Here is a 26,436-nt window from a genome sequence, read left to right as displayed (position 1 = left end):
CTGCATCTCTTAGAACTGGAAGGCGGCAGCTTCGGGACAGATTAAAGGGTGGAAGGCCTGCTAAACGCTTCCATTCGTTCTTCCCTGCCTGTGCAAATTACATGCGGGAGGTAACCCTGGGGAGACATTTCTTATGCAGGATGTTGAAATACCATTTAAAGTGGTACCCAAAAAGCACTAAATTCTTAAGTAATGGGAGCTGTTGGTTTAAGAAAGGGTTACATTACCTGGGAGGTGGGAACCTCAGCCTTTAGGGTTATACTTCTTAGTTTAGCACTTAGAATTTAGAAAGCACTTTCTGATACTCTCTTGAGTTATTCTCCTCATTTGTTATTCTCCCCAAATTGATTTCCCCATTTCACAGATGACAGCCTGAGAGAGGTGAAATCAGGCTCCTCCTCCCATATCATGTAATCAGACAAGCCCTGGGATGAGCTGTGATGTGATAAAATGAAGGGAGTTCTGGAAGGGGAGGCACCCTTTTCCCCTCTGGCTGCCTCTCCTTGGAGTTGTGCAGGCAGGATTCTGGGCGAGGCACTTCTGTGAGCTGTGCCTGTCGCTGGGTGCTCCTGGTGGAGCGCTGGGGGAAGGTTAGGGGGTTGGGGGCTGGGAGGGGAGGAGGAGGAGGAGTGGGCGAAAGGACGGGGAATGGAGTGGAGGAGGAAGGAATGGAATGGGGAGAAAATGCCGCCTTGGGGAGAAAGAAACCCCATAATCAGTTGCTCCACCCCACCCCCTGTCCAGGAGAATCCTGTCTTCCTTGCTCCTAGAACCCGGGCTGAGTTTCAGCTGTCTTTTTACCAGCTCTGCTCCAGGGAAATCACTTAATCTCTAGAAGCCTTGGTTTCCTCATCTGTGAAACCAGGAAGGTTTTACTTTGGGGGTTTCCTTGAGAATTAAGTGAATAACAAATGTCTGGCAAACAGTAAGTACCCAGTTATGTATTCCCTCTTCCGTACTTTATCAGTGACTTCAAATTTAAGGAATGAGGCAAAGGATTAGTTACTGTGTTGCTAGCTTTTCTCCATAGCTAAGTTTTCTTTCCAGATTAACTTTTAGCCTAAAGTTTGGGGATATAAACTGAATAAACTAAATGACCCTAGAACGCATTACTTTTTAAAATGCTTTCCCCCTTATTGGTCTTTTCCTGAATATAAAAGTAGTACATGCTTATTACAAAACAGAACAGCCAAACGAAACAGAAAATTTTCCATAGTCCTACCTTTCAGGTTTTTCTTCATCATACGTTAACCTGTGCATGTCTAATTATGTAGATACACAAGCATGTATATTATAGAGTAGTGTGTACTGTTTGTTTTTAAGAGAAAGTGGAATCATATTTACTGTTTGACAATTTGCTTTTGTTTTTAAACAAAACGTCTTCAATGTCTTTCTATATAGGTACATCAAAAAATAATAAGCAAAAACTGATCTTTACTGGATACAGTATCCTCATTGAATGGCTACTGCATAATTTGTCCTTTTGAGGAGAATTAGGCTTGTTTCCAGTTTTTCCATAGTTATACCCAGGACTCTAGTGAGCATCCCTGTACATATATCTTTATGCTTAAGAATTTAGAAAGTACTAAATATCTGTAGGATAAATATCTAGAAATAGAATTGCCAGCACGTTTTGCTATGTACTGCCATATTGCCCTTCAGTGAAGTTGTATGGATTTATACTGTTGTGAACAGTAACTATTTGAATACTTGTTTATTTCTTCTTCCCTTATCTATCTCTGGTCTCTGCATCTGGAGTATAAACTCCTTGAAGGCAGAGATCTTGGTCAGCTTGTTCACTGCTAGACCTCGCCCAGCATCTGGCATATCAAACTTCTTGGAATGAATGAATGAAGAGTGTTTATTTTTGCAAACACTTTTTAATCTTTGATAATTTGTGGGGAAAGCATAGGGTGTTCTTGTTTTAATTTTCATTTCCTCAATGATGTTGAATATTTTTTTATTTTATTACTTTCTTTGCTTTTCATGTAATTTACCTATTTTTCAAGTGGAATTTTCATACTTTTATTTATTTGTAAGAAGCTCTTTGCATATTTAGAATATAATATGCGTTGGGAATATTTGCCCACTTTTTCATTCATTCTTTTTTAAAATTAATGTTTATTTCTTTTATGTAATAAAAGTTTTTAAAAATAAATTTTTATGTTGTCAGGTTTATTGGACTTCTCTTAATGATTTTTGTGTCTCATGTTCCATTTAGGAAATGCCTTCTCCATTTTAAGATTTTAGTAATATGCATCTGTTTTCTTAAAAATATCTTTTCCCAATCTTTGGAACTTTGACTTTTATTTTGGTATATGAGGAATGAAGTAGGACCCCAACTCTGTTACTTTCCATGTGGGCATCACATTGCTCCACAATGACTTAATGGTTATGGAACCTTCATGTATTAATGGTAGAATACTAGACAGTCATAAAAATAATGAAGACGATCCTTCTGTATATCCATGAAAGATAACCAGCACGTGTTGTTAAATCCTTCATTGGTAACACGTGTCTGGGTGACACTCAACTAGCCTTTCTTACAAACTGGGTGACACCTTGAAAGTAGTGACTTTTGGAGTTCCAGTTCTGACTCTTCGCTTTCCCAAGTTACTGAACCTGTTAACTCACTCGTGTTTTCTGTAAAATAGGCATAACACCCACCTCAGGTGTTGCCTTGAGAATTAAATAATATTTTTGTTGTTTTTGCCATGTAAGGATAGTTTATTTTGGCTACATGAAATTTAGAAATGTTTAGTCAGCAAATAATATAATTAACCACATAACAAAGTTTTAAAAGAAAAAAAGCTGGGTGTGCACCTGTAGTCCTAGGGACTGGGGACTGAGGTGGGAGGATCGTTTGAACCCAGGAATTTGAGACCAGCCTGGACAACATAGCAAGACCCTGTCTCTCGGCCGGGCGCGGTGGCTCACGCCTGTAATCCTAGCACTCTGGGAGGCCGAGGCGGGTGGATCGCTCGAGGTCAGGAGTTCGAGACCAGCCTGAGCAAGAGCGAGACCCCGTCTCTACTAAAAATAGAAAGACATTATATGGACAACTAAAAATCTATACAGAAAAAATTAGCCGGGCATAGTGGCGCATGCCTGTAGTCCCAGCTACTCGGGAGGCTGAGGCAGTAGGATCGCTGGAGCCCAGGAGTTTGAGGTTGCTGTGAGCTAGGCTGACGCCACGGCACTCACTCTAGCCTGGGCAACAAAGTGAGACTCTGTCTCAACAAAAAAAAAAAAAAAAAAGACCCTGTCTCTAAAAATAATAATAATATAAATAAAAGAAAAAACAAAAGGAACAAACACTTCCCAAAATGTCAATTCCTTATAATTAATTTATGAATTTAGGGCTAAACCAATAAAAATACTAAAATGTTAGCTGGATATGGTTTGTCATTGATTGGATTTTTTGTTTCTTTATTCTTTTAAAACCAATCAACATGTATTGAAATAAATATACAGTTACTTATACAGATTGCTGGTCACAACTCATAGCATATAGACATAATTTTTAATGTTTCAGAGGTCTCCTCTTGGTCATGTCAAACTTCAGTTATGTTTTAAGTAATAACGGACCAATTAATTAAAATAAAATAAGAGTACACGATCTAATTCCGATGGTCCAATGAACTGGAAATGACATATTCTTGAGAATTATATTGAAACCATGTATATCTGGAAACACTTTGAAGGAAAAAGAGCTAATCAAAAGATTTGCTGCCCAAGCTGAAGTGTACTGACATTTCTGTAAAGTCAGTAAACAGATTAGACTCATCACAGAAGCCTTTGACGCGGTGGAGTCACCGCAGTGGACCAGCCCTCTGACGTTCCAAACGCTGTGTCTGGTGGCGCTTAGGAAAGATCCACCAGAGAACTTTTTCACTGGGGGATATGGTAGATCTCCTCAACCGAGAACAGATTAAAGCAAGCCCCTAAAATTTCATATTATGGCTTGAGTATGGCCCGTCTGGAAGGACAGACACAGTCGCTCACAGAGGCATCAAAACCCTTCTAGTCCCGAGTGACCCCCACTGCCACCGAAGCTGCGAGAGTCGTGCCCCTAAACCCAGCAGGTGCCCGGTAGTCAGGATGGAATTTCAGTGGGGCTGATGCTGGGGTACCAGGTTTAATAAACTTTGCTATTGTCACTGCACACATAGGGTTATGATTTATATGGTACATGGTGGAAAAATCATATTTAAGGGCCAGGTACATCAAAGGGTCTCAATGAATGTTACTTTCCTTCTGCTCCTAACTTTGGTTATTTTTCACGGGTGTTGGGAGGGGAGGAGAGTGGGGATGGGGGGAGGCCCACCTTGCTTGTGAAGTGGGCTCCGGAGTCGGGTTTCAGGGGCCACTGCACTGTGGTTAGAATGGCTACTTGGGGGAATGTGTACAGAATCTCTGCTCTGAATGAAAAAGGAGTGTCATGTTTTGTTTTAAAGGAGCCACTCTACACAAGTAGCTACTCTGATTGTTCAACCTCCTCATTTCACAGGAGAAGGAAGGACGCCCTGAGTGAAGATGGAATGTTTCTGGGCCATGCAGCCTGCTAGGGGCAGGCCCTGGGCTAGAGGCCACAGGAAGAAGGACAAATAAATGCTTCTTTGTGTTAATTAGGAAGTTCCTACCTTACACTTCTCAGGACTTTCTGTCTCTTTGACAGGTCCTCATGGGGTGTTCTTCCTTGTAGAGTTATCTCGGGGAGAAACATGGTGCGTGGGTTGGAGATGGACAGCTGGCCTGTCCTCCTTCCTTCCTCCTTTCCTGCTGTCTGCTGTGCCCCTCACGCTGCTTATAGGACTGTCCTTTAGGTACCTCAAGGGGCACCTCATCCAGCCCTCTTTAATTGAAAGGGAAACTGGGATCTCGAGGGTGGAGAAGACTTGTCAACAGATGGAGGAGGTTCCTGACAGTCTCCTGGAGTGTAATCCTGTCCTCCCTCCAGACTGGCTCCAGGGTGGCATTTGGGCTTTGGACCACAGGCATCAGCGCCTCCTGGAGTGTACGGTTCCGACAGAACTGGCAGGGGCAGGATCTCTTTCTCCAAACACCCCAGTGATCGAGTCTTTGTGATAGTAGGGTTTGTTAGCCACTGCACTGCGAGTGTGACAGGTCACTGTTGCTTTTCTTGTCCACTTCTCTCTTTGCATGGACTGTGCAAAGAGAATGTGGGCCCTGCTTCACCACGGCTCTGTGCTTTGCAAGCTGAGGACCTCTCCTGTGCCCAGCCAGGTGCTCTGTGCTTGGGCGGATTTGGGAGGTTCTTCACCTTTCTCTGCCGTTCTCCAGCCCGTGACTATGCCTGGAAACTTCTGTCTGGGTGGTTAGAGGATCTTGGGAGTCCTGAATGGGAGGGAGAGACCACACATGTTCTAGGAATTCACAGAGAGTACGGAAGAGTAGATTCCTAGAGTATTAGGTCTGGAGGCAGCTTTGGATGGCATCTCTGCTATATTACCTTTCTAAGTGTCCGTGGGCCAGCATCACCTGAGAGCCTGTTAGAAATGCAGAATCCTGGATCAGAACCTGCAAGTTGCCCAGTGATTATGAACATAGTAAAGTTTGAGAAGCACCAACCTGGCCTTTCCACCCTCACCCTCCCATTTTATAGGTGGGTAAACTGAGGCCCAAAGACTTGCCCTAGAACATAGACTAGTGCTTCAATCTGGTCATCTGATTTCTCTTTCTTTTTGTAAAAACAGCTTTATTAGGGTATAATTCACATACCATACAATTCGCCCATTCAGAGTACACAATTCAATGTCTTTTAGTATATTCGACTAAATATACTAAACCATCATCACAACTAATTTTAGAACATACTTGTCCTGCCTAAAAGAGACCCTGTACCCATTAGCAGTGAGTTCCCATTTTCTCCTTCCCTCCTCCCCAGCCCTCGGCAATCACTAATCTACTTTCTGTCTCTGTAAATGTGCCTATCTGGACGTGCCGTATAAACAGCATCATACAGGTGGTGGGCTTTTGTGACTCTGTTTAACTTTTGATGAACTGCCGGGCTGTTTTCCGGGGCGGCTGCCCCACTTCACGTTGCTACCAGCAATATTGGAGGGTTCCAGCGCTTGTTATTTACTGTCTGTCTTTATGATGGAGTAGGTATGGGTAGTGGAGGCTCCTCTGGTGGCCACTGTTGGCATCGTATAAAGCAGGGGACCCCAAAGCAGGGTTGCACCTGGGCCCCAGGAACACACTGGAACCAGGGGCTCGAACACCATGAGGACTCTCTGACTCTCTTCTCTGTTCCTCTCCGGGGATCTGCCTTATGCAAGCTCTGCCCACCAGCCTCCCTGTCCCTGTGGGCAGAGGGCAGACATCAAGGCCACCAAAGACTTCTGAAAACACACACCCTCAGCTGCAGGGCTTGGAGGGAAAGTGCCGGAGTGAGTCGCAATTCTGACCTTATCATAGGGATTTGGTTTTCTACTTTTTACTGTCCTTTGTCCTACTAACTTACAGGGCAGTTTTTTTCCTCCATATTTTTGAAACTTATTTTTGGCAAGTTAATGCATTCAATTAGTTCAAACTATGAGTGATGCAAAAGGGTTTATGGTGGGTCTCCCTCCCGCTCCTGCTCCGGGGTACCCAGGTCCCCTCCTCATAGGCAGCCGACGGTTATCCATTGCTCACGTTTTCGTGCGTGTACAAGCAAAGATGCGTATCTGTCCTTTCATCGTAAGCACACGCACAAATGGTAGTGACGTGTTAAAGATTTCTGTGGACCTTGTCACATCACCCTCCAAAAAGATGGTACCTGTTTGCACCCCCACTTCCTGGGCAGGAGGGTGCCTGTGTCTCCACACCCTTGTCTGGATTGCCAAGCTTTTGAATCTTTTCTCATATGCACAGAGAATAGGAGCACCTTATTTTAATTTGCATTTATTTAATTTATGGTAACCGTTATGAGTGAAATTGAGCATCTTTTCATATGTTTATACGTCCTTTGTTTTTCTTTTGCTAAAAACTGACAGTTTATATCCATCACCCGTTTCCCTTTTGACCTTTTGCTTATTGATCTGCAAGAACCCCACTATATTAGGGTGAACCATATGCATTTGCCATTTAGTAAATCAAAACGGGCAAGCTTGAAGTTTCATATTGTTCATTTTCCTAAACTAAGGATTCAGTTCAGCAGCATGGATGGCTGGATACAAGTTCAATATGCCAAAACTAGTGGATTTCCTATGTACCAGCAATAACATAATATAGGAAAAAAAATAATATAGGAAACAGAGATAGCATTCCCAGTACCAAGAACAAATCAAACAATTAAAAAAATGCTTATCAGGTGTCCAGGTACTTAAGAACATGCTGATTTCTGGGTCCCGCCCGGGTTCACTGTCCACAGTTGTGGGTGGGCTTGGGAATCCAGGGCATTTTGTGGGAGGGGGAATAATTTTAGACGTAAAGAAGATGTCAGAAACAGTACTGAGCGTTCTGGGTACCTTTTACTCAGCTTCCCATAACGTTAACCTCTCACATTACCACAGTACAATTGCTGAAACCAGGAAAGTACGTCGGTGTGAGTCCATTGACTGCGGTCTCCGTGACTCTGCCCAGTGCCCCACTGCTGTCCTCCCCCCGCTCTGGGATCCGAGCCGGGACACCACGTTGCAGGGGGAGTTCTCACGTCTCCCGAGTCTTCTGCGGTCTGAGATGGTCCTTCAGTCCTTCCTCTCTTCCTCCAGGAATCTTTCCTCCTCTCTCATCTTCCATGGCCTTCAGACTTAAAGGAGCTTTATTTTATAGCATGCCCTTCAGTTTGCGTGTGTAGGTGTTTTTTTAAGGATGAGATTGAGGTTACACGTTTTTGGCAGGAATGCCACAGAAGTGACATTGTGCCCTTGGCAAGGCATCATGTTGGGCATCGTGATGCTGGTGTGTCCTATTGCTGGTGGCTTGGTTAAGATGGTGCCTGCCAGGGTTCTCTGCCGTAAGGTTACATTGCCTCCTGTGTGATTGATAACTATCTTGGCGGGGGGGGGGGGGGGGGGAGGAGGAAGGAGATCCTTGGAAACTGTGTTGATATCTTGATTTTCCTCAAACTTTTGCCCACTAATTTTAGCATCCACTGGTGGATTGCATCTATACCAATTATTAATGCAGTGTTTTCCTAATGGTGATTTTATTTCCCTCTTCTTTCTACTTTTGTAATTAGAAGGTTACTGTAAAAAGAGTTTTCTCTTTTCTACTACGAATTTATTCATTTACTTATTTTTTATATCACTATAGACCCAAGGGTATTTATTTTATTCTGTGAGTTACGATGAAATAATATTGCTATTTATTTTGTTGTTGCCATTGTTACAGCTGTGGCCACTGGGAGCTCCTTCGGGTTGGCTCCTGTGTTGCTTCCACATGACTTGGTCCTTTCTTGGAGCATTTCCTCGCTCTGGCACTGCAAGACGCTTGAGGCTCTTCTTGTATTTCCCCTGCCCCAGCCCTGTAAACAGTCTCTTCTGTAAGGAGCTTTTAGAACACGATTTAATCTTTTTTTTTTTTTTGGCATTTTTTTACAGATATCACACATACATGTATGTACTTTTATCTTGCAAGTGTTTATTGGGATTCGTCATGTGCCAGGCATGATGCCTAGTCCATGACATTCATAAGCAGCTACAAGAAGGTGGTGAAGTGCCCGGCCCAGTGTCAAACAGGTTATAGTCCCTTAGGGTAAGGATTTGGGTCTGTAACTGACAAAGCCTTTTCCTCACTGTATGCTGTCTCCTTTCATGTGAGCACTCTGTGTGGACTGTCACTTGCATGATATCGCATGTGTGCGAGTGACAAGTTAAGCCACAAATGCTGGGCACAATGGGTGCAGGATTGTACTTTCTGCGTCTGCCACTAATTAGTACGGACTGTTGGCATCTGGCCTTCGATTCTCGGGGGCAGTGATGGCCTCCATTATGTTTTATGTGGCATTTATTAGCCAAAGCAGTAACTGTTGGAAAGTAAACAACCTGTAAATCTTGGCTGGCCCGGGCAATTGCCTCCTGTTCTTGGGAACACCGTGATCCGGGCGGGAGGCCCTACACTGACTTCTGCGCTCTGGGGCAGAGCCACTCCGGCCTGTCCAAGCTGCTCTGCAGGAGTGCCCGGTGGGCATGGCCCCAGCGGAGGCCAGCTTGGGAGCGCTCGCTCTCAGCAGCACTGTGACCCCTGGAAGACAGTTGGTGGCCGGTAGAGTCATCCCTGCCTGGGCTGCCTCCCAGCTGGGCTGCCTCCTGGCTCTGTGACCTTGGGCGTCGGGTCAGTTGGTATGTGGAGCTAGTGGGAGGGCTGGAGGAGAGTTTATTTGTACAGCACAGGGTACAATGACCATCGCATGGGTGGGGCTCAGCAAGGAGAGCGCATTCAGCGCCTCTTGCTGAGTACTTACTGCATGCCAGGTCGGAAGTATATTATCTCATTTAGTCCTCACAACGGTTCTGCAAAGAACATTTGCAGATATTGAGAGTGAGATACAGAAAGGTTCGAGAACTTGCCTGTGATCCTGCACCTAGAATGTGGGAAGGTCCTGACTCGACCCCAGCGGATCTGACCTGACACCCACTCCCCTCTGCCCACTTGTCCTGAGCTAGCCTGCAGGCCACTGCGCTTTGCCACTATCTTGCATTGTGACCTTGGGCGCACCAATTCCTGTCTGGGCCTTGGTTTCCTCATCTCTAAAACGGGCACAGTCATATTGTACTGTGAGTTCTTCAGGTTGGTCTCCCTGTGAGACCCTGAGTCGGAAGGACCTCTGCCTGCCTGGCATGGTCTGCATGTGTCTGGTGTTCTATTGATTAGACTGCCTTCCCCAAATGTCCACCTGTCTGATTGGCTTTTGGGTACCTGCCTGACACTAGGAGAGTAAACACCAATCGCTGTCACTGTGAACATCTGTTATGTGCTTGGAACAGTATGAGGCACCTGCCCCTCTTTTCTTTGTTTCGTATTTTTTCAAATTCACATGTACTATATCCCTAGTTGTTTTTTTTTTTTAAAGCCAATACTGAAGATGTATATAATTTAAAAGGGGAAGTCCTACTCTGCTCACTGCATGTATTAGACTCACAAATATACGGGTATATGTATAACTTATTTTAAAACAAGTGCAGTCACACTGTATACATATTATTCAGCAAACTTACTTTTTTGTGTGTGTGTGTGTGTGTGTGTGTGTGTGTATGGTGGATAGTGGATGGTTTTTCATGTTTATAATGGATCTAAGCCTGCCTAATTTAAAAATTAAAGTATGGAAGAATTGAAAGGTTAGTATGGTGAACGTCTATATATCCTTCACCAGATTGACCAATTTTTTAATGTTTTGTCACATTTGCTTCATCTATTTTATAGACATAGATATTTATGTATATGTATGTATGTATATGTATGTATACCTGTCTCTATCTATACATCTATGTATAGATAGCTATAGATAAGTAGGTACAGATATCTCTGTTGTATCTATCTTTGCCCTCACTGAAACATTTGTGAGTTAGTTGCAGACAGTGTGACCCTTTATTCCTAAATACTTCAGCATGTGTTTCCTCAGAACAAGGACATTCTTTTGCATAACCACAATTCCATTATCAAATTCAGGGAATTTAACATCAGCATGATACCATTACCTATCCTCTAGGCCTGTTAAGATAGGGCCAGTTGTTCTGGTAATGTTCTTTATCGCAGGCTTTTGCCTTGATCCGAGATCCAGTCGAGGGCGATGCATTATGTTGAATTGTCCCACTCACTCTTCATGCACATGAATCTGGACAGAGCCTCAGCCTCTTCTCGTCTTCCATAACATGGACATTTCTGAAGAGTGCGGGCCAGGAGACTGTAGGCTGTGTCTCCGTTTGGGTTTGCCTGGTGTTTCCTGGTGACTAGATTCCGGCTGTGCTCTTTGGGCAGGCATAGTGAGTGACGCTGGGTCCGTCTCGGTGCCCCGTGCGGGAGACACCTGCTGCTAACTCGTGCTGTTGGTTAAGGTGTGTGCCTCATTCTCTGTGAAGGCTGCAGAGTATCCCACAGGGTGGTAGTGACGCGATTGCTGACCATTTAGTTTCTCTCCAGGTTTTAGCTGTTAACAGTACTGCTGCATTGAATAGCCTAGTGCAGATATTTTTAAGCACATGTGCTAGCAGTTCTGTGGACTAGAATCCTGGTGACAGGATGGCTGGGTCTGAACCTGTGTGCATTTTTAATATCGATGGGTATTGTCAAAATGGCCCACGGGCTGTGACAGGTCACCTTCCACCTCCAGCATCTGTGAGGTTAGGGCCCATTTCCCTACAGCTCTGTCCTTGCAGGTTGTTAGCACCCTGTGAGTTTTTGCCAGTCTGGTAGGTGACCAGGCATTGCATTATTGCAATTGGCATTTCTTCAGTGTCTACTGAGGTGGAGCATCTTTTCAGGCTCTTCATGGTTTGGCTGACTAGTTCCAGCTCTGTTATTTGCTTTAGGGAATTTAATATCAGATTCCGCCACCATTAATTAAAAGCCCATCACACACCAGAACTGCACAAGGGGCTGGGGCTGGGGGTGAACTGGTGCAGGTGAACTTGTAGGGAGAGCTTGGAGAGCTTTGTTCTTGGAGAGCTTTCCTCTCTTGAGGAGCTGTGACTTAGTTACCGGGCGAGAAGACCAGGAGGTGGTGGGCAGTGTTTCAGAGTGCCAAAAAAAGTTGGAAGGAAGGAAGAGGTCAGCAGGAAGAAGAAAAATTATATGAACGTTCAAATTTCAGTGTCCAAAAGTGATGTTTTATTGGGACACAGCCATGCCCATTCATTCCTGCCTCGTCCGTGGCTGCTTCCTTGTTACAGTGGCAGAGTCCAGTAGTAGCGACAGATCTTAAATGGCCCACACAGCTGAAAAGTTTGCTCATACCTGGGCTAGAAAATATTGATATTATGGGTTGCATGTGGCAAGAGGGAGAAAACCAAGATTTATTGAGCACTTGTGCATTTTATTTCAGCTCCTGCCTCTCCTCCCCAGCCCTGACGGGATGGAGTCTGGGCACAGCCCTAAGGCTGGAGTAGAGGAAGTGTCCACACCCATTTGTGTATCTCAGGGCCCTTTGGGTGGGGTCCAGGCCATCCTTCCTGGGTGGTGGTAGGGTGTGGCATCTCCCCTGAGCCTAAATCCAGCTGAGGAACCCCACGGCTCCCCCAAAGAGGTACAGTCTGCCTGGACCTACTGAGTCTGTGGCTGACAGCCCAGGCAGGAGGGGACCCCAGGGTGGGGCTGGGTGGTGAGGTGGAGCCTGTGACCACTGTGCCCCAGCTCCTGCCACTCCCTAGGTCACCTTGACTGCTCAGGCTGGGATGGCTGCCACTTAAGGGCTGGTTTACATCACAAAGTGACCTGGGGCTCCTCCCTTCTAGCCTTTAAAAAGCCTTTAATGGCTTGAAAGCGGAGAGTTGGGCCAGGACTTTGGAGGGAATTGCCTTGAAGCCTTTTTGGGTACTGCATGCCCAGTCTGGTCCACCTTCTCCGGAAGCTCTCACCGGATCGGGAGGCTTCCTAGGGCTGGCAGAAGACCCGTGCAAGACCTGTGCGCCACATTCTCTGTTGGGTGTACCTTCAACTCTCCAACAGCCCTAGGCATTAAGTACCAGTATTGTTCACATTTTGGAGATGCCGAAATGGAGACTCCTAAAGGCTGCGCTGTTAAGTGGGGTCCCGGATGTGAGCCCAGGCTCTATAAACTAAATCTGGCTGTGTAACCAGGCGCCATAGCTAGCTTTCTTTTTTTTTTCTTTTTTTTTTTTTTTGAGACAGAGTCTCACTCTGTTGCCCAGGCTAGAGTGAGTGCCGTGGCGTCAGCCTAGCTCACAGCAACCTCAAACTCCTGAGCTCAAGGGATACTCCTGTCTCAGCCTCCCGAGTAGCTGGGATTACAGGCATGTGCCACCGTGCCCGGCTAATTTTTTCTATATATATTTTTAGCTGTCCATATAATTTCTTTCTATTTTTAGTAGAGACGGGGTCTCGCTCTTGCTCAGGCTGGTCTCGAACTCCTGAGCTCAAACGATCCGCCCACCTCGGCCTCCCAGAGTGCTAGGATTACAGGCGTGAGCCACCGCGCCCGGCCCCATAGCTAGCTTTCTTTAGGCGTACACACAAGAACGCTGGTAGCTGCTTATGTATATATTTTGTACAGTTACTATTTATTTATGGTGTGTGATTATGATTTCCTATGAAGGCATGATACACACTTTAAAATATAAATTTAAGTTTAAAAAGTGACTTGATTAAATAAAACATGGCGCAGTGGGCTTTTGATGTAACAAAATTGTGGGGGTGTGTGTGAACAAGTTTGTCGAATGTTACCCTGCACCCAGCATGGAGCTGGCACAAATGGGCAGGGGGGAGGTGTATAGTGACCCCCTGAGCAGTGGAGCCCAAGGAGCCCCCCCCAGGGTGGGGCCGGAGAGTCAGAAACACATAACCACCATGCAACACAGAATGGGAACTGCCCCGAGTGTTTTTTTTTTATTATTATTTTGTGTGTGTGTTGTGGATAGGGGAGAGAAGTGTTTTACTTTCAGATTTTAGAGAACAAATACCCATGTGCCCAACATAGTCTTTTTTTTTTTTTTTTTTTTTTTTGAGACAGAGTCTCACTCTGTTGCCCAGGCTAGAGTGAGTGCCGTGGCGTCAGCCTAGCTCACAGCAACCTCAAACTCCCGAGCTCAAGCGATCCTCCTGTCTCAGCCTCCCGAGTAGCTGGGACTACAGGCATGTGCCACCATGCCCGGCTAATTTTTTCTATATATATTTTTAGCTGTCCATATAATTTCTTTCTATTTTTAGTAGAGGTGGGGTCTCGCTCTTGCTCAGGCTGGTCTCGAACTCCTGAGCTCAAACGATCCGCCCACCTCGGCCTCCCAGAGTGCTGGGATTACAGGCGTGAGCCACCGCGCCCGGCCTCCAACATAGTCTTTTAAACTTACCAACTTTGCTTCAGATTTTTAACCCTGCCTGTCCTCCCTCCCCAGAAGCAAAGCCACTGTTGTGCAATTGGTGTTGGCAATTCCCATGCACATTCTTAACTTTTACTCCATGCCTGTTTAGCCATAAAAATGAACAGTCTTGTTTTGTACGTCTCCCAATTTTATGTAGAACAGTTTCGTATATACCAGTGTGTGCCTTCTGAATACTGTTTTTTTGAGATTTTTCTTACCAATATTTTTCTTTATGTGTATACATATCACGTAGACTAATCCATTGGTAGTTTTCTTGCTGCAAGTATTTTCTCCCAGTCTAGAATTTTTTCTGAACTTCGTGCTTTTATTCCAGAAGACATACATCTTAATGTAGTTTTTCCTTTATGATTTGTGCATCTGTTTCTAGTTTAAGAAGTCCTTTCCTACCCCACGTCATAGAGTAGTCTCAGACTGTCTTTAGCAATATTTTAAGGTTTTGCTTTTATTTTATAGTCAGGTTTTTCACTCCTTTAGAATTTATCATACATAGTGTGAGGCAGGGATTTATTTTTCCATATGGATAACCAGTTACCCCACATTGTTGAAAAAAGATGAACTCCTCTTTTTTTATACTGTCATACATCAAGTCTCCAAATATGGAAGGCTAGACTGCCCTCCTTGTTCCTGTCCACTGGTCTGCTTGTCCCCGTGCCAAAACAACACGGTTTTAGTTTCTATAACTTTAGAGTATGTTCAGAGTATTGTAAATGGTGCAGCAACCATTTACAGTACTCTGAGGGGAGACTGGTTCATCACTAGAAAGTGAATATAAAATCCTGTGCCGCATTGTGGCTACACGTCATCAGACGTCGAAGGTCCCTCTTGGCTCGGAGAGCCCAGGGCAGGGGACATGAGGGATTTGAGCCTTAGAGGAAAGGAAGGGTTACATGTGTGGAAGAGGGTCATGAAATAAAATGAATATCAGGAAATTCAGAGGAAATACAATGGAAGACTCCTTGAATATTATAGCCGGACGGGACCTCTGGAGCAATACACAGTGTGGAGCGGTCAAGCCGTGCGAAAGGGGTGGTCTGGTGGCCACGCGCTCAGTCTCGGAAATCAGACCGCGTTGATCTTTAACAGGGTGCTTCACCTGTCTGGAACTCAATTTCCTCATCTATAAAATGGGGCAACAGTAGGTTTCCTCACAGGATTGTTGAGAGGACTAAGGGAAATAATACGCAAAGGGACGTAGCAATGTCTTGGCCCATAGCTGGATGACAACTAAGTGGTGGTTATTTTTACCCTATTTCCTTGATTCTAAGACCAACTCTTTTTTTTTTTTTCCCTTTTCCCACATTTCACAATTCTGAAATTAGAACAGGCTTTACCATCACTTTCTATAGCGACTTGTTTTCCCTCTCAGATCATTGCTTAGAATGTAGGAGACAGACAAAGATAACTCGGGAGGGCGTTAGGCCATGCGATCCTCAAGGCAAACTTCCATCAGTGTGCGGAATGGAAGCAGATGCCTTCTAGAAATGAAAAGTTGAGAGAATCACATACAACTGCAGATGTCCTGTGCCCAGCAAATGACACCTCTCAGGTAGGATGTGCCAGAGTGTGGTAGCTTCTAGAGACAGACTTGGACTCTGCTCCTGGCTCTGCTGGTCCCGTGCTGTGTGAGCCTGCCCAGGGCACTTCTCTGGGCCTCTGCTTCCTCCCATCCAGAGGGGCTCACAGCCCCAGCTGCTGCTGTGACTGGCTCCGAGATGCATGTGAGTGACTACCAGAGTAGGCTTTGCCACCTGCGAGCACACAGTGAATGAAGCTGTCAGCTGCTGTCCCTGGAGGTGGCCTCTCTCCTCCAGCCCACAGCTGCCCTTTGCTGGGGATTCTTTCCTGTTCATTCTTCCCCTTAGTTACAGAAATGCTGCCTGCTCTTCACGCCCATCTCAAATGTTACCTCCTTGTTCCGGCCTCGCCTTATCTCCTCCCTCCGTGTTCTGGATGAATATTGCTCACTTTATCTCCTTTGTCTCCTGGGGAATTTTTCAGATTCTGCCTTGTATTAGCTTTTTTCCTGTACTGTTCGATGTACCCCAGAAGATTGGCAACCCTTTGAGGGCAGGAGCGTGTCTTACTTTTGCAAACCCTGTAGTTTTAGCAGGGAATGGCCCTGCAGAGAACATGCAACCCCATGGAAGCATTTGGTGGGCACCTGCTACGTGTCAGACGGTGCAGTGGCGGGAAGAACAGACATGACCCGTGCCTTGACAGCCCATTTCCATGGCTCCTGCTCAGCCCAGAACTGGTGCTGGCTGGGGAGAAAAATGCTCGTGTGCCCTAAGTCAGTTCTGCTTACACAGCCTTACCCATCAGCCTGTGTGTGACCGTGGATGATGGCCTTCTGCATGGCACGGTGCTCTGAGTGGGGTGGGGAGGTCAGTGTGGTCCCGTGTGTTGGCGTTGAGAGGCAGGCATGGGGAGTGTGGCTGGACGTCACCTGCAGGCCTGAGCAAGGCGGGGAGGGGCCCTGGAGTGTGTGTGAGAGAGAGGAAGGGTGAGGAAGGAAGATTTGGTGTGGAGCGTGTGGACCAGGACCCTGCTGCTGCTGGAGCAGGCTCACGTGGCTGCGATCCCGGGCCCACAGCCTCTGAGATAGCTCTGACCTCCGAGGTACTGCCCCGTGTTCAGGCGTGGAGACTGCTCTGTGTGGGACAGGAGGTGCCTCCTGCTTGGTGTGAGCTGAGGTTGCCCTGCAGAGCCTGGGGTTGTGGTAATTGGGCCCTGGGGCGCCTGTAAACTCCCAGTAATGACCACTTGGACCTTGGGCCTCATGCCAGGTCCCTGTCTGCATTCTTCATCAGGGAAGGCAGAGGACACTGGAAAAACCAGTTTGGGTGTATGAGGTGCATTTTTATGTTGATGTCAAGGGAGTGTTGGACTTCAGGAGGGAGTTTAGAAGCCTAGAAATGTATCTTTAAAATCTGGCTTTTTCAGAAAGGTAGATGCATTGATGAGGTCAGCAAGACCCTTTCATGCGTCATGTCTTCTCAACAGGCTGGTGGGCAGGACAAGAGTTGGGGGTTTGTGCCTTTTCCCTCTGATGGGGCAGGCGCCCAGCATGTCAACCTGAGCAGTGCTGGGGCTTGGTGCAGTCGAGAAGAGTTGGTGGGTCATGTCCTAAGAGACCTTTGTAACGTGGAGAGAGGAGCCTGGCTGAGTGGGCTGTGCACCCAGTGTCGTGGCCAGGCCCAGTGGGGGCCGTGGTGAGTGAGCTCCAGGACCACGGGCTGTGTGGCTCTGCCCACCTCCCTGCCCCGAGGGTTCCCACTGCGTTTGGCATGTGATTGTTGCTGGGCAGATTTGGAATGGATCATTCAGTTGCCTGTCCTTTGCCCATTCTGCTCTCTGTGGGTGAGGAGTGGGTGTCCCGTGGCTGCTGTGTCAAGTTACCGTAAATGCCTTGACTTCAAATAACAGAAGATTATTCTCTCAGCTCTGGAGGCCAGAAGTCAGAAATCTGGCAGGGCCACCTTCCTTCTGGGGGACCTGGGGGAGACTCTGTTGGCCTCTTACAGCTTCTGGTGGCTCCAGGCATTCCTTGACCCGTGGCCCCATCAGGGCGATCTCTGCCTGCGTGGTCACATGGCCGCCTCTCTCTTCTCTTCTCTGTGTGTCTCTCCTGAGCACACCTGTCATTGGACTTAGGGCCCTGCCAGGTAATGCAGGATGATCTCCTCATCTCAGAATCCTTGACCTAATTCCATTACGTGCTAAGACCATTATTTCCAACATAAGGTCACATTCCCGGGTCTTGGGGATTAGAATGTGACATACCTTTTTGGAGACCACCATTCAGTCCACTACAGAGGGGAGATAGGGGGAGGAGGTTTTAGTATTTTTCTAATCGCTTGCTTTTTTAGATATATAATGGCTCTTAGCCACTGGGTTTGCTTTTCCTAGTTTGTTGTTTGTAATAAGTTTTAAAATTCATACATATGTATAACCTAAGTTTTATATAGCTATATTTCCTTTTTTCCCCATCATTTTAGATTCAGAAAGTCCTTCTCTGTTGTCTGTCGTTCATGTTAGAGTAAAACCTTAAGAAATTGACTTTTTAAAAAATTTGACAAAAATTGTATAATTTATCATGTACAACATGGTGTTTTGAAATCTGTATATACTTTACATTTTGAAATATGTATACAGAATGGCTAAATTGAGCTAATGTATGTATTACCTCACATACTTACCATTTTTTTGTATTGAGAAAACATCTCGTAGCATATTTCAAGAACATAAGTACATTATTATTAACTGTAGTCACCTATTGTGTTGTACAATAGATCTCTTGAACTTATTCCTCCTGTCTAACTGAAATTTGTTTCCTCTGACCAACATCTCCCTACTCCCCCCCCCACACCAAGAAATTGACTTTTTAATCCAGCGATAGCTTGTTTTGATATTTGCTGGGAGGTATCTGCACTTTGAGGAAATAGCTGGCCTCTCCGTGTAATAGCGTGTCACAGCCCTGTGTACACACAAGCGTGCAGAGAGAGCGGGACAGCCAGGGAAGTCTGAGCGAGGCCACAGCGTTGTGAACTGCACTGTGCCAGGGTCAGCTGCCTGGTTTGGTGACATACGGTAGTTGCCTCAGATGCCACCACTGTGGGGTGCTGCAGGAGGGTACTCAGGACTTGAATGCACTGTTTTTGTAACTTCTCGTGGATCCATAATTATTTAAAATAAAAAATTTGAAAAGCGAATCAGATTTACCAGTGCCAATTACCAAATCATTTATTCTTTTATTTGTAAAGCATCCTTTATTCAATTGTGACACGCGCTAGAATGTCTTAGAGTTGTGTTTAACATTTAATTTGGGAAACACTGACATCATTTGATACATGTGTTGTAGTCTTCCTCCCAGGAACATGGTGTGTCCTATTTATTCAAGCTGTATTTTATCTTTCAACAAAATGTGTGTAGTTTTGTTCAGCTTATTGATAGGTACTTCTTAAAAATTTTTTGTTATTATGGATGAATCTTTCTTCCATTTGTCTTCTCTGGCCAGCTTGTGCTGGTTATATGTCACTGAACAGAACCCCCACACCCTTTCAAATACATGAAATTCTTTAAACTAGGGAAATGCTTTTCAGTCTGCCATTAGAGACAATGTTTAACAGGCTTCTTCGTTCCTTTAAACCTGCTCTCAGGAAGGGTATGGTCAGTTATTTACTCTGTAATGTGAATTTAAGTAGCTGTGTTCTCCATCCAAGTGTATGGGGGGAGGGGTTGTAAAGACATAGGAATTTGTGTTCTGTAATTTTCATGCTAACTGTATTTTCCTGGATTCTGTTTCTTTGAAAATTGTAGAGGTGCTGTCTCTGGAGGGGTCACATGGCGTGCTGCCTGGAGTGTCCTAGGCCCGACCAGCCTGGTGCACAAACTGACTCTCAGTCCAGAGAGTGGGCTCAACTGGCCATGGCCTCTCTTCTCTGCTTCGCTCCTTGGTCCTGAGCCCTGGGTGGGCACTGCGGGTGTTGAGAAGGCCGATAGCTGGGGAACCCGAAATTTGGAAACATTCAAATGGAAAATGCACTGTTAATCCCCACCCAGGTCAGTCTTATGAAATCCGACTGCTGGAGAATCGGAAGCTGGGAGACTTTCAAGATCTGAACACGAAGTATGTCAAGGTAAACTTCAAGGCTGCTCTTGCCCCGGGGGGCTTGGCTAGGGTCTGCGCACCTGGGCTTGCTGGGGAGTGGCTGGGAGGTTGGGGGAAGGCTTCAGAGGGAGAGGAGGGGTTCAGCTTGGCCCTCATCAGTGAGAGGCAGCCCCTGTTCCTGTCTCTGGAGCATATTGTCCAGGTGGGGATTAGACCAAGAGCCAGAGTGGCTTGGGCATATGGGACAGGCTCTGGGTTGGACAGGCTCAGACTCAAGCCTGCCTTTGCCACTTACTGTACTTTCCTGAGCTTAGTTTGCTCATCTGCACGAAAGGGTTAATAAATTAGACATGTCTGTAAAACGCTTAATCCTGGGGAAACTGGTAGTCATCACTGTTATTATTGTCGGTGGTGTTACTGGGGTTCTGGGAGGGAGTAGTACGTGGAGCTCGAGAACTGGGATGAAACTCCAGGAGGAGAGGCCTTGAAGGGTGGGCTCGAGGACGGAGGCCTGTTCCTCTTGGGCTCCTCATGGCCCCACGCTCAGCTGTTCCCCGCTGGCCTTCCCTCCCCAGAGCATCATCCGAGTGGTTTTCCATGACCGCCGGCTGCAGTATACCGAGCACCAGCAGCTGGAGGGCTGGCGGTGGAGCCGGCCCGGAGACCGGATCCTGGACATTGGTGAGTCTCCTGGCCGGGCGAGGCCCGAGCAAGGCTCAAGGCCCCCAGGCCACATTGGGCTTCTGGACGCCACCTGAACCCATGCCTACAGGGCATTTTGCTGCGCTCTTGCCCTGTGCCAAACCCTGCGGGAGCTTGCAGAGATGGCCAGGCCACTGGGGCCTGTCCTCAGGGAGCTCCCTTTTTCAGTGGGAAGTTCCTGTGGAATTCAAAGACCTGCTGTCAGGGAGTTCCAGGAAGACTGTGCAGAAGGATGGAGACTTAAAGGATTTTGATAAATGATGAAAGGAAGCATGAGCATCATAAAGATAGATGGGCAACAGAAATGGAATTTTGGGGGCCCAGGTACCAGCTCATAGTCCTTTATCCATAGCCCTCAGGGTCAGATGGGTTTGGGATTCAGAAGCTAAACAACGCTAGGTGCATATACCCATAGCATCAGGGAACACCGCCAACCAGCAGTCAAGCCCAATAATACGCCCGCAGTGAGGTAAAGTGACGTTCACACAAAATGGGATAAAGACCACACCGAGAGCCTCATGGTGATTGCTGTAGGGCTTTCTGCCAGATGAGTTAAGCACTACTTGGTTTTCAGAGCTTTTGGCATTTCAAATTGGGGTGAAGGAATTTGGACCTGTAATAAGGATCTTTCCCCAAATATTTGGGAGAGGCTGACAGTTGCCCTTTTGTGTGTGTGTATGTGTATGCAGATATTCCACTGTCTGTTGGTATCTTGGACCCCAGGGCCAGCCCGACCCAGCTTAACGCGGTCGAATTTTTGTGGGACCCTGCCAAGAGAGCGTCTGCGTTCATTCAGGTAAGCAGAAGGAAGCTCACCTTGCATTGGGCAAGCTGGGCTTTGGAGTGTCCAGCTTGCAGCTTCTCAACACTAACCCACCCACAGGGGCCTGGCTGGGCTCCTGGGCTCTGCATCCGGGGAGGAAGCTGCAAAAGAGAGGGTATGAGTGTTACTCAGAGTCACAGAGCTGCTTGATCCGTGGGGCTGGGGAAAGGACTTTGGAGGGTTTTAGAATTCTGTTTGGGTTTGGCTTACAGAATATATAAGCTGTTTTTTTTTTCAAGATAGAGTCTGGCTCTGTTGCCCTAGCTAGAGAGTACTGGTGTCATGATAGCTCACTGCAACCTCAAAGTTCTGTGCTCAAGCAATCCTCCTGCCTCAGCCTCCTGAGTAGCTGGGACTACAGGTGTGCACCACCATGCCCAGCTAATTTTTTTTATTTTTTTGTAGAGATGGGGGCCTCACTCTTGCTCAGGCTGGTCTTGAACTCCTGGCCTCAAGCCACCGCGCCTGGCTATATAAGCCTTTAAAAAATAAGTTATTTCCTAGCATAAATAATTTGAAAGTAAAATTTTTCCCTTTTTTTCCAGTTTCTGTTGTTGAATGACTATTTTTGAACCTCTTAATTTTCCCACCTATTTTATAAATCAGATAATGAATATGAAGCTGTTAACGCAGTGCCTGGTCCATCGAAATCACTCAAGAAAAGTTAGCAGTCTTTCCATTTTTTTACATAATTACAGCATTATATACTGAATTATGTTATTACAGCATTATAACAATAAGTATATGCTGAGTGCCTTCCTTGTAGCAGGTACTTACCAGAAATACAGAAATCCTTCCAGCCTTCTAGCTGTGCTTCCAGCCTGGGCCAAGTAACTTGGACACCAGGACATGAGAGAGTGGTCAGGGTGACCCTATGGCCTCTGCCCTGAAGTCTGTAGGACTCACCAGGGAGAGGTCCTGGGGTGAGGGGCGAGGGTGGGGCTGTTGGGGTGAGTGGCCTGGAGCAGTGGTGAGGACCCAGCCGGTCAGGCGGGGCCTCCACAGTGGAGGGACAACGGTGGGACAGCTGTCTTTTGGGGCAGGGCAGTGGGGAGGCCCGGCCGGGTGGGGGGTGGAGTGTGGGGGAGAGCGGGAGGTGGAGGCAGGCCCGCATGTCGAGAGGAGCCGGCGCAACTGCCCGTCTCCCCTCCCAGGTGCACTGTATCAGCACAGAATTCACCCCCAGGAAGCACGGGGGCGAGAAGGGTGTGCCTTTTCGAGTGCAGATCGACACGTTTAAGCAGAACGAGAACGGAGAGTACACGGAGCACTTACACTCGGCCAGCTGCCAGATCAAGGTGTTCAAGGTAGGACGGGCTCGCACGCGCCACCCGCCCTCACCCGGCCTGTGGTCACATCCGCCTGCACTGACCTTTGAGATTCCTCCTGGAAGCACAGCAGGGAGCACAGCGTCCCTTTAGCACAGGGCTTCCCCCTGGACTTCTCATGAGCACGAGCTGCACGTCTGGGGGTGACAGGCTGCCCCTGCCCTGCTGGGGACATCGTCTCACCTGAGACACCTGCCCAGCGTGTGGCAGAAGCGTTGGCATCCCTGCATGTCAGTCCTCGGCTCCACTTTATTAGAATGATTGGGTTTGCACATTTTGGGGATTTTTTTCTTTTTCCAGGCACTTTATAATTGCCCACAGGTGCTCACATCCAGATTCTCCTTAAAAATCAAGTCAGGGGCCCTCCCTGCTGGGGCCCAGCCTTGGGTCTTCCTGGCCGGTTTTCTCTCTGCAGTGGCTTCCTGTGGAGCAGCATTTCCAGAGGCACCTCCTCTCTTTTCCTCTCTTGCTTCATTCCCGGCAATCACCTGATACTGTTTTCCATCTTCAATCTGGACTGATTATTTCCTGAAGATGGCAGCCAGCGATGCGGCCCGCCGTCCGTGTGGCCTCGAGGCGATATGGGGGGTTGCGGCCGAGCCTGCATCATTCCCAGGGTGTGAGGGCAGCCCAGCCCCTGCAGGCCCGGCCGGGCTGAGCGACTCCGGCAGGTGTCTGTGGAGAGGGACTGGGTCCACTTTTCGGCAGGGGTTGCCTTGAGTAACCAGCCCCAGTGCCTGTCCTGTCATCCCCTTCTTTCACATTCAAGTGAACTTGGAATCAGCTGGAAAAGTTTCACCTGCTAGCACTGGAGACCCCAGAGGGAGTCGCTGCAGATAGGGCCTTGTTAGAGAGAAAGCTGGGTGCGTGTTGATCGTCCCCCAGATTTCAGGCACTGGCCTGTGCGAGGCCCATGCTTGGGTTGGATGTGGAAACAACCCACAGGTAGAACCATGAACCTGCGGGCGGAGTGGTTGCTCTGTTCCCCAGCTAGACGGGCAGCCCCGGGAGGCGGACTGTGCATCTCCCTCTCTCTAGCATCTTCTGCAGAGCCTGGCGCACGGTGAGCTGTTGGCAGTGAGTTGAGGAAGGCGCCAATTGCAGCTGCTGTCTGTAGGAGGAGCCAAGGCGAGTTGACAGTGTCTGCACTTGGGAGACCACACAGCCAGGCTGCTGGTGTCCTCTGCAGGGGTAGGACCTGGCTGCCCGAGGACCGTGGGCAAGGGATTCTGAGGCCCTGGCCGGGCTCTGTGGATTGGGACGTCAGTTAGTGATGCCGACTGACTGGGTGGGGAGGGAGAAGTGGTGGTAGGAATGGGTGTGCGTCTCTCCTGCCAGAGCGGTAGCACCTTCTGGCGCCCACTCTAGGGTGATGAAGCAGCGAGAGGAATCTCTACTGCATTTGTCACCTACTGCCGCTGTGACACATGCCTGCAGATTTAGTGATGTAAAACTGCGCACATTTATCGTCTTGCAGTCCTGTCGGTCACAAGTCTGAAATGGGTCTCGCTGGGCTGACATTGTCAGGGGGGGGCTGCATTGCTCCCCGGGGGCTTTAGGGGAGGCTGTATGTATTTCTTTGCCTTTTCCAGCTTCTAGAGGTCAGCCCATTCCTTGGCTCACGACCCCGTCCCCATCTTCACAGCCAGCATGGACAGGCTGAGCCCTCACACGTGGCCCACCCTGACCTGCTCTCCTGCCTCCCCTCCCTGTGATTGCATCGGGCCCACCCGATAATCCAGGATAGGCTTCGTGTTTTAATGTTGTCACTCAGCAATCTTCATTCCATCTGAAACCTTAATTCCCCATTTTCCATGTAAGGTTGCATAGTCACAGGTCCTGGGCATTAGGACATGGCCACCTCTGGGGACCGTTATTCTGCTGACCACATCCACCCATGCAGTGGGCTCTGTGGGCTCTGGTCTTTCTGCCCATTCTGGAATCCGGTGCTCCTGGTGCCCCTGCCCCCGACATCTTCACAACTGCACTGGTGGTCTTTGCGTAGCCTGTGGATTTTTTGTTGCTCTGGTTACCCCCTCCCCTTGTGCACAGATCACCTCTGTGGTCCCTCCGGGTAGCAGTTCACCTCCTCACCCAGGGACGTCAGTTTAATTCTGCTCTCACGGCGTGTGCCCTGGGAAAGAGGCGCCACGTTGGGCAGCAAGAGAGAGTGGAATGGGGTAGGGGTCTCTGCCCCATGGAGTGCCGTGTCCGTCCCGAGGGCCCCTCTCCACATCTGCGTCGGGTGCTTGGCAGTTAGGGTTCTGCCCACCAGGCTCTTCACCATATGCCAGGCATTGCTTGGGGAGTTGGACTGGAAGCTGCCTTGCTGAGTGCCCCAGGAAGGCCTTGGCCTCTCCTGCCGGGGGGTGGGGGAGTAGGAGCCCTAGTCACCCAAAACTGACTGCTCAGCATGCCTGAGGAGGTGTGTCCACCCATCCACCCACCCCCATCCACGGGAGCAGATGAGACGGTTGTGCATAAGCCAGGCTGACTGAGTCAAACTGTCGGTCACCCCCTCCTCTGCTGGCCACCCAGTCACTGGGGAGCCCTGGCTTGTGGGAGCTGCACTCTGGGGCTCTGTGTGGGGTGCCTGGGTCTCTGCAAGGAAAGGCAGGGCCCTTCTGACCCGCGGGCTCCCTGTGGGCCTCACTGAGGCAGAGCCCATGCAGACTCAGCCTCTGGCTGTAACCCTGCCTTTCTTGTAGCCCCTGGGCAGGCAGGAGGGGCCTCCCGAGGGACAGGAGCCGGAGGTGGAGTAGGGAGGCCAGGTCACATGTCCAAGGGCCTCACTCTCACATTGAACACTAGATCTGACGTTCACCTCTCCCTATGACCCCCTGCAGCCCTGCCTCCCTCCGGAGCAGGCACCACCCTGAGGGACGCTCCCCGGACACCCTTGAGCCGGGAGCCCAGAGCTGTAGCCTGAGGAGGGTGCCGTTGAGTTTGCACTACCTTTTTATTGCCCGCCCATCGTGCGTGTCAGTTCTAGGGCTGCTTGGAGTCTGTATCTGAGCTCGCCAGCGAGGCCGTGTGCTCATAAGACACACATACTCAGGAGATGACACAGTGAGGTCCAGAAGGTCCCCAGAGTGAGGCCTGCAGGGCCAGCCCTTGGTGCCGCACACCTGGCACTCTTACCTGGGTCCTCTCCAGTCCTGATGAATCACTTCAGCCTCAGGGTCCCAGTCTGTAACGAGGGGAACAGCGGTAGCTGTGAAGCCTGCACCCTTTGTGAGTTGCTCAGGTTTGCAGGGCACCTGCACTGGTGGTCTCTCCCTCTGCACCTTTGCCGTGTGAGGATGGAGACATCACCCTGCGCAAGGAGTGTGAGCCGGGAGCTCCGCAGGGGTCCTGAGTCGGGGGCAGGGCTACCTTCAGCTCATGTCAGGACGTCACAGCCTGCAGGTGTAGCCCAAACCCAACCAGCAGCCCCTACTTCTTCCCTCTGCTCTCCATGGGTAGCCCAAGGACTGCGTCGTGGCTCCCAGTGTTCCTTGTCATAAGCAGGTGGCCATCGGTAAGGATCTTTTCCAAGCATTTCCACGTGAGCAGGCTCTGGGTTCCTGCAGGACCACGTGTTTGAAGAGCGGGAGGGAGAGAGGTGCTGTCCCATCTGTGAGACCCTGCCTGTGCAGCCGGGGCCCTGCGCCCAGGCGGAGAGCGCGCAGGCCTCGGGGCCGCTGCTCAGTCTTCCTGTTGGGTCTTCCTCCGGCAGCTGCCTGTGTCCGTGTGGGCTAATCGTACCCCGTGTTCTGCTCCTGCAGCCAAAGGGAGCCGACCGGAAACAGAAGACCGACCGGGAGAAGATGGAGAAAAGAACAGCCCAGGAAAAGGAGAAATACCAGCCGTCCTACGAAACCACCATCCTCACAGAGGTGAGCGGGCTGCGTGCCAGGGACAGAGCCTCCAGGGGCCTTCCACCAGGAACAGGGTTGTTGGTTTGGATTCTTGGAGAGCTGCCCATTT

The 26,436-nt window shown here is 48.5% G+C and overlaps 1 protein-coding gene across 1 annotated transcript in view; it reads left to right on the top strand.

Annotated features, from left to right (window-relative positions):
- Positions 1–26,436, top strand: part of TFCP2L1 (transcription factor CP2 like 1) — a 49,973-nt gene that overhangs the window by 9,354 nt on the left and 14,183 nt on the right. The window contains exons 3-7 of the mRNA XM_069473705.1: positions 19,566–19,642; positions 20,190–20,295; positions 21,006–21,112; positions 22,294–22,446; positions 26,235–26,345. Of these exons, the coding sequence (XP_069329806.1) occupies positions 19,566–19,642; positions 20,190–20,295; positions 21,006–21,112; positions 22,294–22,446; positions 26,235–26,345 (554 nt within the window). The remainder of the gene's footprint in view (positions 1–19,565; positions 19,643–20,189; positions 20,296–21,005; positions 21,113–22,293; positions 22,447–26,234; positions 26,346–26,436) is intronic.

Source organism: Eulemur rufifrons, chromosome 1 (assembly GCF_041146395.1).
Source record: "Eulemur rufifrons isolate Redbay chromosome 1, OSU_ERuf_1, whole genome shotgun sequence".
Taxonomy (NCBI): Eukaryota; Metazoa; Chordata; class Mammalia; order Primates; family Lemuridae; genus Eulemur; species Eulemur rufifrons.
Note: the sequence above shows the minus strand (reverse complement) of the source record. Positions and strands in the feature narration are given on the sequence as shown.